This window comes from Phyllobates terribilis, unplaced genomic scaffold (genome assembly GCF_046119375.1).
Source record: "Phyllobates terribilis strain yellow unplaced genomic scaffold, ASM4611937v1 Scaffold_13__5_contigs__length_258822181, whole genome shotgun sequence".
NCBI lineage: Eukaryota > Metazoa > Chordata > Amphibia > Anura > Dendrobatidae > Phyllobates > Phyllobates terribilis.
In genome coordinates this window covers 166,209,653-166,226,568 of record NW_027362773.1, presented here as the reverse complement: position 1 = coordinate 166,226,568, position 16,916 = coordinate 166,209,653, and the positions used below count along the sequence as shown (strand labels likewise).

At 39.1% G+C, this 16,916-nt stretch overlaps 1 protein-coding gene across 2 annotated transcripts in view; it reads right to left on the bottom strand.

The window, feature by feature from the left end:
* Positions 1–16,916, bottom strand: part of CUNH11orf16 (chromosome unknown C11orf16 homolog) — a 65,073-nt gene that overhangs the window by 41,027 nt on the left and 7,130 nt on the right. Inside the window, exons 1-2 of one of the 2 annotated variants that reach the window (XM_073659563.1) lie at positions 11,787–11,866; positions 10,937–11,103 (exon numbers count right to left, since the gene is read on the bottom strand). In XM_073659563.1, the coding sequence (XP_073515664.1) occupies positions 10,937–11,103 (167 nt within the window). In that variant the 5' untranslated portion in view covers positions 11,787–11,866. Of the gene's footprint in view, positions 1–10,936; positions 11,104–11,786; positions 11,867–16,916 lie in introns of those variants that run through there. The other variant, XM_073659564.1, reaches the window with a different exon arrangement.

Below are 16,916 nucleotides of genomic sequence, written 5' to 3'. Positions count from 1 at the left end.
CCTATGTACAAGAATAGAACTACTATAATACTGCTCCTATGTACAAGAATATAACTACTATAATACTGCCCCTATGTACAAGAATATAACTACTATAATACTGCTCCTATGTACAAGAATATAACTACTATAATACTGCTCCTATGTACAAGAATATAACTACTATAATACTGCTCCTATGTACAAGAATATAACTACTATAATACTGCCCCTATATACAAGAATATAACTACTATAATACTGCTCCTATGTACAAGAATATAACTACTATAATACTGCCCCTATATACAAGAATATAACTACTATAATACTGCCCCCTATGTACAAGAATATAACTACTATAATACTGCCCCTATGTACAAGAATATAACTACTATAATACTGCCCCCTATGTACAAGAATATAACTACTATAATACTGCCCCCTATGTACAAGAATATAACTACTATAATACTGCCCCTATGTACAAGAATATGACTACTATAATACTGCCCCCTATGTACAAGAATATAACTACTATAATACTGTCCCTATGTACAAGAATATAACTACTATAATACTGCCCCCTATGTACAAGAATATAACTACTATAATACTGCCCCCTATGTACAAGAATATGACTACTATAATACTGCCCCCTATGTACAAGAATATGACTACTATAATACTGCCCCCTATGTACAAGAATATGACTACTATAATACTGCTCCCATGTACAAGAATATAACTACTATAATACTGCTCCATATGTACAAGAATATAACTACTATAATACTGCCCCCATGTACAAGAATATAACTACTATAATACTGCTCCTATGTACAAGAATATAACTACTATAATACTGCCCCCTATGTACAAGAATATAACTACTATAATACTGCCCCTATGTACAAGAATATAACTACTATAATACTGCTCCATATGTACAAGAATATAACTACTATAATACTGCTCCTATGTACAAGAATATAACTACTATAATACTGCTCCTATGTACAAGAATATAACTACTATAATACTGCTCCCTATGTACAAGAATATAACTACTATAATACTGCTCCTATGTACAAGAATATAACTACTATAATGCTGCTCCCATGTACAAGAATATAACTACTATAATACTGCTCCCATGTACAAGAATATAACTACTATAATACTGCTCCTATGTACAAGAATATAACTACTATAATACTGCTCCTATGTACAAGAATATAACTACTATAATACTGCCCCCTATGTACAAGAATATAACTACTATACTGCTCCCTATGTGCAAGAATATAACTACTATAATACTGCTCCTATGTACAAGAATATAACTACTATAATACTGCCCCTATATACAAGGATATAACTACTATAATACTGCTCCTATGTACAAGAATATAACTACTATAATACTGCCCCTATATACAAGAATATAACTACTATAATACTGCCCCCTATGTACAAGAATATAACTACTATAATACTGCCCCTATGTACAAGAATATAACTACTATAATACTGCCCCCTATGTACAAGAATATAACTACTATAATACTGCCCCCTATGTACAAGAATATAACTACTATAATACTGCCCCTATGTACAAGAATATGACTACTATAATACTGCCCCCTATGTACAAGAATATAACTACTATAATACTGTCCCTATGTACAAGAATATAACTACTATAATACTGCCCCCTATGTACAAGAATATAACTACTATAATACTGCCCCCTATGTACAAGAATATGACTACTATAATACTGCCCCCTATGTACAAGAATATGACTACTATAATACTGACCCCTATGTACAAGAATATAACTACTGTAATACTGCCCCCTATGTACAAGAATATAACTACTATAATACTGCCCCTATGTACAAGAATATGACTACTATAATACTGCCCCCTATGTACAAGAATATAACTACTATAATACTGTCCCTATGTACAAGAATATAACTACTATAATACTGCCCCCTATGTACAAGAATATAACTACTATAATACTGCCCCCTATGTACAAGAATATGACTACTATAATACTGCCCCCTATGTACAAGAATATGACTACTATAATACTGCCCCCTATGTACAAGAATATAACTACTATTATACTGCCCCCTATGTACAAGAATATAACTACTATAATACTGCCTCCTATGTACAAGAATATAACTACTATAATACTGCTCCTATGTACAAGAATATAACTACTATAATACTGCCCCTATGTACAAGAATATAACTACTATAATACTGCCCCCTATGTACAAGAATAGAACTACTATAATACTGTCCCTATGTACAAGAATATAACTACTATAATACTGCCCCCTATGTACAAGAATATGACTACTATAATAATGCCCCCTATGTACAAGAATATGACTACTATAATACTGCCCCTATGTACAAGAATATAACTACTATAATACTGCTGCCTATATACAAGAATATAACTACTATAATGCTGCCCCTGTGTACAAGAATATAACTACTATAATACTGCCCCTATGTACAAGAATATAACTTCTATAATACTGCCCCTATGTACAAGAATATAACTACTATAATACTGCTCCCTATATACAAGAATATAACTACTATAATACTTCTCCCTATGTACAAGAATATAACTACTATAATACTTCTCCCTATGTACAAGAATATAACTACTATAATACTGCCCCTATGTACAAGAATATAACTACTATAATACTGCCCCTGTGTACTAGAATATAACTACTATAATACTGCTTCCTATGTACAAGAATATAACTACTATAATACTGCCCCTGTGTACTAGAATATAACTACTATAATACTGCCCCTATGTACAAGAATATAACTACTATAATACTGCTCCCTATATACAAGAATATAACTACTATAATACTTCTCCCTATGTACAAGAATATAACTACTATAATACTGCCCCTATGTACAAGAATATAACTACTATAATACTGCCCCTGTGTACTAGAATATAACTACTATAATACTTCTCCCTATGTACAAGAATATAACTACTATAATACTGCCCCTATGTACAAGAATATAACTACTATAATACTGCCCCTGTGTACTAGAATATAACTACTATAATACTGCTCCCTATGTACAAGAATATAACTACTATAATACTGCCCCCTATGTACAAGAATATAACTACTATAATACTGCCCCCTATGTACAAGAATATAACTACTATAATACTGCCCCCTATGTACAAGAATATAACTACTATAATACTGCCCCCTATGTACAAGAATATAACTACTATAATACTGCCCCTATGTACAAGAATATAACTACTATAATACTGCTCCCTATATACAAGAATATAACTACTATAATACTTCTCCCTATGTACAAGAATATAACTACTATAATACTGCCCCTATGTACAAGAATATAACTACTATAATACTGCCCCTGTGTACTAGAATATAACTACTATAATACTGCTTCCTATGTACAAGAATATAACTACTATAATCCTGCCCCTGTGTACTAGAATATAACTACTATAATACTGCCCCTATGTACAAGAATATAACTACTATAATACTGCTCCCTATATACAAGAATATAACTACTATAATACTTCTCCCTATGTACAAGAATATAACTACTATAATACTGCCCCTATGTACAAGAATATAACTACTATAATACTGCCGATGTGTACTAGAATATAACTACTATAATACTTCTCCCTATGTACAAGAATATAACTACTATAATACTGCCCCTATGTACAAGAATATAACTACTATAATACTGCCCCTGTGTACTAGAATATAACTACTATAATACTGCTCCTTATGTACAAGAATATAACTACTATAATACTGCTCCTATATACAAGAATATAACTACTATAATACTGCCCCTATGTACAAGAATATAACTACTATAATACTGCCCCCTATGTACAAGAATATAACTACTATAATACTGCCCTTATGTACAAGAATATAACTACTATAATACTGCTCCCTATATACAAGAATATAACTACTATAATACTTCTCCCTATGTACAAGAATATAACTACTATAATACTGCCCCTATGTACAAGAATATAACTACTATAATACTGCCCCTGTGTACAAGAATATAACTACTATAATACTGCCCCCTATGTACAAGAATATAACTACTATAATACTGCCCCCTATGTACAAGAATATAACTACTATAATACTGCCCCTATGTACAAGAATATAACTACTATAATACTGCTCCCTATATACAAGAATATAACTACTATAATACTTCTCCCTATGTACAAGAATATAACTACTATAATACTGCCCCTATGTACAAGAATATAACTACTATAATACTGCCCCTGTGTACTAGAATATAACTACTATAATACTGCTTCCTATGTACAAGAATATAACTACTATAATACTGCCCCTGTGTACTAGAATATAACTACTATAATACTGCCCCTATGTACAAGAATATAACTACTATAATACTGCTCCCTATATACAAGAATATAACTACTATAATACTTCTCCCTATGTACAAGAATATAACTACTATAATACTGCCCCTATGTACAAGAATATAACTACTATAATACTGCCGATGTGTACTAGAATATAACTACTATAATACTTCTCCCTATGTACAAGAATATAACTACTATAATACTGCCCCTATGTACAAGAATATAACTACTATAATACTGCCCCTGTGTACTAGAATATAACTACTATAATACTGCTCCCTATGTACAAGAATATAACTACTATAATACTGCTCCTATATACAAGAATATAACTACTATAATACTGCCCCTATGTACAAGAATATAACTACTATAATACTGCCCCCTATGTACAAGAATATAACTACTATAATACTGCCCCTATGTACAAGAATATAACTACTATAATACTGCTCCCTATATACAAGAATATAACTACTATAATACTTCTCCCTATGTACAAGAATATAACTACTATAATACTGCCCCTATGTACAAGAATATAACTACTATAATACTGCCCCTGTGTACAAGAATATAACTACTATAATACTGCCCCTATGTACAAGAATATAACTACTATAATACTGCTCCTATATACAAGAATATAACTACTATAATACTGCCCCTATGTACAAGAATATAACTACTATAATACTGCCCCCTATGTACAAGAATAGAACTACTATAATACTGCCCCCTATGTACAAGAATAGAACTACTATAATACTGCTCCTATGTACAAGAATAGAACTACTATAATACTGCTCCTATGTACAAGAATAGAACTACTATAATACTGCTCCTATGTACAAGAATATAACTACTATAATATTGCCCCCTATGTACAAGAATATAACTACTATAATACTGCCCCCTATGTACAAGAATAGAACTACTATAATACTGCCCCCTATGTACAAGAATAGAACTACTATAATACTGCTCCTATGTACAAGAATATAACTACTATAATACTGCTCCTATATACAAGAATATAACTACTATAATACTGCCCCTATGTACAAGAATATAACTACTATAATACTGCCCCCTATATACAAGAATATAACTACTATAATACTGCCCCTATGTACAAGAATAGAACTACTATAATACTGCTCCTATGTACAAGAATATAACTACTATAATACTGCTCCTATATACAAGAATATAACTACTATAATACTGCCCCCTATGTACAGGAATATAACTACTATAATACTGCTCCTATGTACAAGAATATAACTACCATAATACTGCCCCTATGTACAAGAATATAACTACTATAATACTGCCCCTATGTACAAGAATATAACTACTATAATACTGCCCCTATGTACAAGAATATAACTACTATAATACTGCCCCCTATGTACAGGAATATAACTACTATAATACTGCTCCTATGTACAAGAATATAATTACCATAATACTGCCCCTATGTACAAGAATATAACTACTATAATACTGCTCCCTATGTACAAGAATATAACTACTATAATACTGCTCCCATGTACAAGAATATAACTACTATAATACTGCCCCTATGTACAAGAATATAACTACTATAATACTGCCCCTATGTACAAGAATATAACTACTATAATACTGCTCCCTATATACAAGAATATGACTACTATAATACTGCCCCTATGTACAGGAATATAACTGCTATAATACTGCCCCTATGTACAAGAATATAACTACTATAATACTGTCCCTATGTACAAGAATATAACTACTATAATACTGCCCCCTATGTACAAGAATATAACTACTATAATACTGCCCCCTATGTACAAGAATATGACTACTATAATACTGCCCCCTATGTACAAGAATATGACTACTATAATACTGCCCCCTATGTACAAGAATATAACTACTATAATACTGCCCCCTATGTACAAGAATATAACTACTATAATACTGCCTCCTATGTACAAGAATATAACTACTATAATACTGCTCCTATGTACAAGAATATAACTACTATAATACTGCCCCTATGTACAAGAATATAACTACTATAATACTGCCCCCTATGTACAAGAATAGAACTACTATAATACTGTCCCTATGTACAAGAATATAACTACTATAATACTGCCCCCTATGTACAAGAATATGACTACTATAATAATGCCCCCTATGTACAAGAATATGACTACTATAATACTGCCCCTATGTACAAGAATATAACTACTATAATACTGCTGCCTATATACAAGAATATAACTACTATAATGCTGCCCCTGTGTACAAGAATATAACTACTATAATACTGCCCCTATGTACAAGAATATAACTTCTATAATACTGCCCCTATGTACAAGAATATAACTACTATAATACTGCTCCCTATATACAAGAATATAACTACTATAATACTTCTCCCTATGTACAAGAATATAACTACTATAATACTTCTCCCTATGTACAAGAATATAACTACTATAATACTGCCCCTATGTACAAGAATATAACTACTATAATACTGCCCCTGTGTACTAGAATATAACTACTATAATACTGCTTCCTATGTACAAGAATATAACTACTATAATACTGCCCCTGTGTACTAGAATATAACTACTATAATACTGCCCCTATGTACAAGAATATAACTACTATAATACTGCTCCCTATATACAAGAATATAACTACTATAATACTTCTCCCTATGTACAAGAATATAACTACTATAATACTGCCCCTATGTACAAGAATATAACTACTATAATACTGCCCCTGTGTACTAGAATATAACTACTATAATACTTCTCCCTATGTACAAGAATATAACTACTATAATACTGCCCCTATGTACAAGAATATAACTACTATAATACTGCCCCTGTGTACTAGAATATAACTACTATAATACTGCTCCCTATGTACAAGAATATAACTACTATAATACTGCCCCCTATGTACAAGAATATAACTACTATAATACTGCCCCCTATGTACAAGAATATAACTACTATAATACTGCCCCCTATGTACAAGAATATAACTACTATAATACTGCCCCCTATGTACAAGAATATAACTACTATAATACTGCCCCTATGTACAAGAATATAACTACTATAATACTGCTCCCTATATACAAGAATATAACTACTATAATACTTCTCCCTATGTACAAGAATATAACTACTATAATACTGCCCCTATGTACAAGAATATAACTACTATAATACTGCCCCTGTGTACTAGAATATAACTACTATAATACTGCTTCCTATGTACAAGAATATAACTACTATAATCCTGCCCCTGTGTACTAGAATATAACTACTATAATACTGCCCCTATGTACAAGAATATAACTACTATAATACTGCTCCCTATATACAAGAATATAACTACTATAATACTGCCCCTATGTACAAGAATATAACTACTATAATACTGCCGATGTGTACTAGAATATAACTACTATAATACTTCTCCCTATGTACAAGAATATAACTACTATAATACTGCCCCTATGTACAAGAATATAACTACTATAATACTGCCCCTGTGTACTAGAATATAACTACTATAATACTGCTCCTTATGTACAAGAATATAACTACTATAATACTGCTCCTATATACAAGAATATAACTACTATAATACTGCCCCTATGTACAAGAATATAACTACTATAATACTGCCCCCTATGTACAAGAATATAACTACTATAATACTGCCCTTATGTACAAGAATATAACTACTATAATACTGCTCCCTATATACAAGAATATAACTACTATAATACTTCTCCCTATGTACAAGAATATAACTACTATAATACTGCCCCTATGTACAAGAATATAACTACTATAATACTGCCCCTGTGTACAAGAATATAACTACTATAATACTGCCCCCTATGTACAAGAATATAACTACTATAATACTGCCCCCTATGTACAAGAATATAACTACTATAATACTGCCCCTATGTACAAGAATATAACTACTATAATACTGCTCCCTATATACAAGAATATAACTACTATAATACTTCTCCCTATGTACAAGAATATAACTACTATAATACTGCCCCTATGTACAAGAATATAACTACTATAATACTGCCCCTGTGTACTAGAATATAACTACTATAATACTGCTTCCTATGTACAAGAATATAACTACTATAATACTGCCCCTGTGTACTAGAATATAACTACTATAATACTGCCCCTATGTACAAGAATATAACTACTATAATACTGCTCCCTATATACAAGAATATAACTACTATAATACTTCTCCCTATGTACAAGAATATAACTACTATAATACTGCCCCTATGTACAAGAATATAACTACTATAATACTGCCGATGTGTACTAGAATATAACTACTATAATACTTCTCCCTATGTACAAGAATATAACTACTATAATACTGCCCCTATGTACAAGAATATAACTACTATAATACTGCCCCTGTGTACTAGAATATAACTACTATAATACTGCTCCCTATGTACAAGAATATAACTACTATAATACTGCTCCTATATACAAGAATATAACTACTATAATACTGCCCCTATGTACAAGAATATAACTACTATAATACTGCCCCCTATGTACAAGAATATAACTACTATAATACTGCCCCTATGTACAAGAATATAACTACTATAATACTGCTCCCTATATACAAGAATATAACTACTATAATACTTCTCCCTATGTACAAGAATATAACTACTATAATACTGCCCCTATGTACAAGAATATAACTACTATAATACTGCCCCTGTGTACAAGAATATAACTACTATAATACTGCCCCTATGTACAAGAATATAACTACTATAATACTGCTCCTATATACAAGAATATAACTACTATAATACTGCCCCTATGTACAAGAATATAACTACTATAATACTGCCCCCTATGTACAAGAATAGAACTACTATAATACTGCCCCCTATGTACAAGAATAGAACTACTATAATACTGCTCCTATGTACAAGAATAGAACTACTATAATACTGCTCCTATGTACAAGAATAGAACTACTATAATACTGCTCCTATGTACAAGAATATAACTACTATAATATTGCCCCCTATGTACAAGAATATAACTACTATAATACTGCCCCCTATGTACAAGAATAGAACTACTATAATACTGCCCCCTATGTACAAGAATAGAACTACTATAATACTGCTCCTATGTACAAGAATATAACTACTATAATACTGCTCCTATATACAAGAATATAACTACTATAATACTGCCCCTATGTACAAGAATATAACTACTATAATACTGCCCCCTATATACAAGAATATAACTACTATAATACTGCCCCTATGTACAAGAATAGAACTACTATAATACTGCTCCTATGTACAAGAATATAACTACTATAATACTGCTCCTATATACAAGAATATAACTACTATAATACTGCCCCCTATGTACAGGAATATAACTACTATAATACTGCTCCTATGTACAAGAATATAACTACCATAATACTGCCCCTATGTACAAGAATATAACTACTATAATACTGCCCCTATGTACAAGAATATAACTACTATAATACTGCCCCTATGTACAAGAATATAACTACTATAATACTGCCCCCTATGTACAGGAATATAACTACTATAATACTGCTCCTATGTACAAGAATATAATTACCATAATACTGCCCCTATGTACAAGAATATAACTACTATAATACTGCTCCCTATGTACAAGAATATAACTACTATAATACTGCTCCCATGTACAAGAATATAACTACTATAATACTGCCCCTATGTACAAGAATATAACTACTATAATACTGCCCCTATGTACAAGAATATAACTACTATAATACTGCTCCCTATATACAAGAATATGACTACTATAATACTGCCCCTATGTACAGGAATATAACTGCTATAATACTGCCCCTATGTACAAGAATATAACTACTATAATACTGCTCCCATGTACAAGAATATAACTACTATAATACTGCCCCTATGTACAAGAATATAACTACTATAATACTGCCCCTATGTACAAGAATATAACTACTATAATACTGCCCCTATGTACAAGAATATAACTGCTATAATACTGCCCCTATGTACAAGAATATAACTACTATAATACTGCTCCTATGTACAAGAATATAACTACTATAATACTGCTCCTATGTACAAGAATATAACTACTATAATACTGCCCCTATGTACAAGAATATAACTACTATAATACTGCCCCCTATATACAAGAATATAACTACTATAATACTGCTCCCTGTTTACAAGAATATAACTACTATAATACTGCCCCTATGTACAAGAATATAACTACTATAATACTGCCCCTATATACAAGAATATGACTACTATAATACTGCAGGTATGTTAGCGGCGGTGCTACGTACTGTCTGTGGATGGCGTGGTGACTGGTCACGCACTGATGTCCTGCTGCGGCACAGCTGCACAGCGGCTCGGGATGTGTAACCAGGCTGTGACAGGACGGTGTAGATAAGGGGGATTTCACGCTGCAGTATTTGTGGTCCAGGCACAGTGTCCGCACACAGGGATCCATCTAAGTGATGAAAATGAACGAACATTACATATGATACATGGAAATCTGGAGAGACGATGTGTAAGATCCTTGTGGATCTAATGATACATGGCAGCCCCGTGTGGAGGGACGCCGGCTTCATGGGGGGGGGGTGTAGCATCAGTGCAGCCTCTGCATCCTTCATCTCTGTGAGCTGGTAACTCTCTGCTCTCCAGAATGATTCATTTTCACTGCACTGATACATTGTAACAAACCTTCAGTAAAGATTTGTGCTGCTGTGAAGATAGAAGATCATGTACATTGTAACACACTGGCAGGAAAGAAGATTGTGCTGCTGCTGCAGGGAAAATTGTTATCTGATACATTGTAGCAAATCCCAGCTGTGGGAACAGTTCTTCCTGAATGTTTCCATCCTCTGTTACTTTTTGTCCTTATTGAGAATATTTCTGAGCATTGGAAACAATTAATATTGTGTCATGAAATATTCTGCCACTTTCTAGTACACTTTCCCCGTTATCAGTATCTCTGCTTGTTTTCAGTGAATGGTCATGTTTACAGTCAGAGACTAAAAACCCAGTGTAGCCTTGTTGTGCACAGAGCTGAGGTTTGTTACAATGTATCAGTGCAGATAATTGCACCATCTGTGGATTATAATCCCGGGGTGACGTATGTGACCCCCGCAGTGACTGGCGCTGTCCGCAGACCTCCTGTTCTACTGTGGTGTGACCGGTTTACTAGTAGCTCTTCATGTTTCCTGGTTACTATGTTGGTTTCTATAGAAGCGGCCGGGAATGTGATCTGATAGGAGAGATCCAGCGCCTGCGCCCTCCAGGCCTGCAGATCACACTTCATCTGATATGTTCTGCAGACTATCGCAGTGCAGATCTCTACACCTGCAGAACATCGCACTGCTTCATCTGTGCTAATATTAAATCTGCAGAATCGGCGCCAGTGGTGCAAGATCAATGAATAAGTCAAAATTCTGCAAGTTTCCAACACATCTTGGCCCCGAGTCCGACTCATCAAATGTTTTTTTTTTGCCAATTCTGCTACATTGTTTTTTACTACTGTCGTATAAAGGGTCAGGCTTGATAAATCGGGGCCTTTGTGGTTCAATTCTCCATCCTGGTCAGGATCTCTGCTTGCTGTCAGTGACTGGAAACATTCTTGTTTGCTTCCAGAGGCTCGGATCCTTTATAGTTTAGGAAATCCTCTGGATCCAACCTTCCCAGTCCTGTACATGGTCAGTCTGGGATCCGGGTCGTGTCACTCGCTGCAGTCAGGACACAACTTTTACACGTCTTTGAGTGAAAACAAATAGGATTGTACAGCATGGCAGCCTCCGGATACATATGCAAGACCTTCCATTCACTGCCCTAAAACCAAGATCTTTAGAATGATGAGACTTCAAAGAGAAGCAGAAGTTTCCATTTATGTGGAATTTGGAAAGTCTGATAATCTGTAACATCCTGGAGTGCCGGATTATGGGGCGCTCCCTGTGCTGCGCCTCATGCTGGTCCTTACATGGGACCCGTGTACTAATGTGCATACGTAATATACATAAAAATACGGCTGCGAAACCTGGAGGCTAAAGAAACAAGACAGAAGAAGAAGCTAAGCCTTGGAAATGTGTTGATAGAGAAGGAGTTTATCAATACCGTGAATGGCAAGAAGAAATCAAGCCAGACATGTCACTGGAGGCAAGAATCACCGAGCCAGACATGTCACTGGAAGAAAGGATCACCGAGCCAGGCATGTCACTGGAAGCAAGGATCACCGAGCCAGACATGTCACTGGAAGGAAGGATCACCAAGCCACACATGTCACTGGAAGAAAGGATCACCGAGCCAGGCATGTCACTGGAAGAAAGGATCACCGAGCCAGGCATGTCACTGGAAGGAAGGATCACCAAGCCAGGCATGTCACTGGAAGGAAGTATCACCAAGCCAGACATGTCACTGGAGGCAAGGATCACCGAGCCAGACATGTCACTGGAAGGAAGGATCACCGAGCCAGGCATGTCACTGGAGGCAAGGATCACTGAGCCAGACATGTCACTGGAGGCAAGGATCACCAAGCCAGGCATGTCACTGGAAGGAAGTATCACCAAGCCAGGCATGTCACTGGAAACAAGGATCACCGAGCCAGGCATGTCACTGGAAGAAAGGATCACCGAGCCAGGCATGTCACTGGAAGAAAGGATCACCAAGCCAGACATGTCACTGGAAGGACGGATCACCAAGCCAGACATGTCACTGGAAGCAAGGATCACCGAGCCAGACATGTCACTGGAGGCAAGGATCACTGAGCCAGACATGTCACTGGAAGCTAGGATCACCGAGCCAAACATGTCACTGGAAGAAAGGATCACCGAGCCAGACATGTCACTGGAAGGAAGGATCACCGAGCCAGACATGTCACTGGAAGGAAGGATCACCGAGCCAGGCATGTCACTGGAGGCAAGGATTACCGAGCCAGACATGTCACTGGAAGCAAGGATCACCGAGCCAGACATGTCACTGGAAGCAAGGATCACCGAGCCAGACATGTCACTGGAAGCAAGGATCACCGAGCCAGACATGTCACTGGAAGCAAGGATCACCAAGCAAGACATGTCACTGGAAGCAAGGATCACCGAGCCAGACATGTCAGTGCCGGATTATGGGGCGCTCCCTGTGCTGCGCCTCATGCTGGTCCTTACATGGGACCCGTGTACTAATGTGCATATGTGACACCCCAGGGGTCTGGTTGCCACAGTGATAGAGATATTACGTCTGAGAGCAGGTGGGAGGTCTCTTGGTCAGGGATCCTATGCATGCCACACCTCCTGCCCAGTCCTGGGAGGGGAAGAACTTCCCCTATATAAACCTGGGGCTGAGGCAGGGTTAGTGTGTAGAGAAGAAGTAGAGACAGAGAAGAGAAGCAGATCTAGGAAAAGAACATCAGGAGCTCTGTGGGAGCAGTGCTACAAGGAGTCAGGGGCTGGCAGCTGCAGAGCTCGCCCTGACTGGGAAGCTATCACCGGACCCGGAGTCCGAGGCTGTGGGGACTAACTCCTACCCAGCAGCAGAAACCGACCGTCAGGGGATTTCAGGTCCTCCGGCCAAGAAACCCGAAGGCACGGTCACACGCGTGGGACCAGCACCGCCGTCGTGGAGCGGACGCCACTAGAAGGCCCCGAGTCACCGGCCATACGGGTGAGCACCACACGGTACACTCAGGGACGTGGGCTACTTATACCCGCCTCTAGCAAGGTAGCCGGAAGAGTACAGTCAGTTTGGGAGGCCTACAACTCCGCCTGGCCAGGGGAGATCCCATCTGCTCAAGGACTGACCAGGCCCCGATCGCTAGCCAGTACTCCGGGAGGGTCTATCTTTATCACCAGTAAAGACCCTGAACTACACCGCATCGTCTCTGAGTGATTCCTGCTCCCCCATCATCCACGTCGGCTGCCCTGAGGCCATACCCCTCCCGTTGGGGGTGATACTATCACGCTGCACAATCCTACCACCGGCCTCAGCGGTCTGCCCTGCAGCGGCAGCTCCTTCGCTGCATTCAACGGGTGGCGTAGTCGTCCAACACCTACCGCTAATACAACGCCACTTAGTCTGACTCCCTGGGCACGGACCGGGTCACCGCCACGAGACTACAACCCTCAACAGATCCGGCTCCGGGTAAGCTCCTGCATGCGCAACGCTGTGCGACACAGGTCCAGGGGTGCGTCAACTTTTGGCGTAGTCGGCAGGATCTCGTGCCCGCAACCACCGGGTACTGCGTGCCTGAAAAAGACTGTTCAAACTTACCAGTGGTGAAGATTCCCGCCATCCGTGGAGGTTTCCCGCCATCCGGCGCCATCTTCTACCTTCTTCCCGCCATCCGCAAAGTTTTCCCGCCATCCGGCGCCATCTTCTGCCTTCTTCCCGCCATCCGTGGAGTTTTCCCGCCGCTGGACGCCATCTTGAAGACGCCGCGCGGGAAGAAGAGGGGCGTGGACTCCGAAAGTGCGCGAGAACTGAAGCCCCGCCTCACGTCCGGACGTTGCGTAAGGTCTTGGAAGGAGCCCAGCAGACGCCGACGTCACAGGAGCGCGACGGAAGGTCCTCAACCCTGACGATCCACTGCGGAGCCGCGGCCTACGGAAGAGGATCATCGCAAGGTAGGCCACGGTCCACTAGGGGGGAGGAAGATGTCGGATACGGAGGAGAGCTTCACTGCCTCAACCCCCGCCAGCGCCACCGCTGCTGCAGTCATGCCTTTCACCATGCCCTATATCCCGGGAGCGGCCTGGCTACCCCAGTACTCAGGGGAGTCACATACCCTGCATGACTTTAGAGAAAAGCTGGATAGCCTCTTCCAGGTGTATCCCCTCACAGAAGAGCAAAAAGTGAGCATCCTGGTGGCCCAATTAACCGGGGCAGCCCAAAGGGAGGTAAAGTCCTGGCCACCTGGGGGGAGGACTGTTGCAGGGATACTAACCCGGCTGAGGGACACATTTGATACCCGCACCTCAGCCGAGATCAAGCTTAGATTCTACGGGTGCAAGCAGCGAGCACACGAGAGTATAAGGGACTATGCCCTGAACCTACAAGAGGCCCTGAGAGCCATTAAGCAGACCGACCCTGACGGCGTGGGAGACGAGGACAGGCTGTTGACTGAACAATTTATAGAGGGTTTATATTGCAATGCCCACCGAACCCAGTTGCGGGCAATGGCCTTACAGGACCCTCATCTGGGATTTGCACAGTTCAAGGACAGAGCCATCCGGGTGCTCCGAGAACCGGCACCAGGTGGCGTTGTGACCCACAGACGCCCCACTACCACTTACCACCAGGAGGCGGCGCCCTTGTCGGCAGGGCCTGTGGGAGCTGGTGCGCAGGCTTTGAACAATGACCCGGCTCCAGACCTGCACTATCAGGTCCAAGAGCTAGCTAAAAGCGTTGCCGCGCTAACCCGAACTGTGCAGTCTTTACAGGTTTCCACTCCAGGGAAGATCCAGCTGGCATCCGGACCGGAGGACATCCCGTGGCGTCGACCAAGGAGGACCCCACCGGCCAGAGGAAGACCCAGCGACCGATACAACGAGGACGGACAACCCATCTGCCGCCGCTGCAATCAACCCGGACATATGGCAAGGTACTGTCCTTTAAACTGGCACAACCTGGGGTAGAGGGCCAACCCCCAGGAAAAAGATCACCAGGCCCATCGAACTGGCGCGACAAATATGTGGGAGGACGTCCAGTCTTGCCTGTGGTACTGGATGGCATCCCTATGAGTGCCCTATTGGACACCGGGTCACAGGTTACCACTATCCCGTACGTGCTCTTCAAGCAGTACTGGAATGACTCGGATATCACCCGCTACCCTGACAACGATTTGAGTATCATCGCCAGCAATGGTCAGCCCGTGCCACAGATTGGATTTAAAGAGGTGACCATTAAAATCGGTAGAGTCGAACTGGCAGCACAGGGACTGATCATTGTAGACATTGACAAGCACGAGAGTCACCCAAAGATAACTCTAGGAACTAATGTAATTGAAAATTGTCTTGCAGAGGTGATTTTCCTTTTACAGCAGGTTGCCAAGAACGCCAGCTCCGGCCAGCAGCGAGTGCTCCAGAAAGAGATCCGGGCACTGATGCGACGGCAACAGATAGAACTCTCCGGTGGTGAGATTGGTAGCGTAAGAATGTGTGACCCTTTCCCTATTGCCATGCCCCCAAAAAGTGAAATGATGATTTGGTGCCGGGCAGCTATTGGTCTGAGAGGTAGAGATTACCAGGCAATGGTAGAACCAGTTTACTCAGACAGTAGGCCCACCATTTTGACAGAACGGGG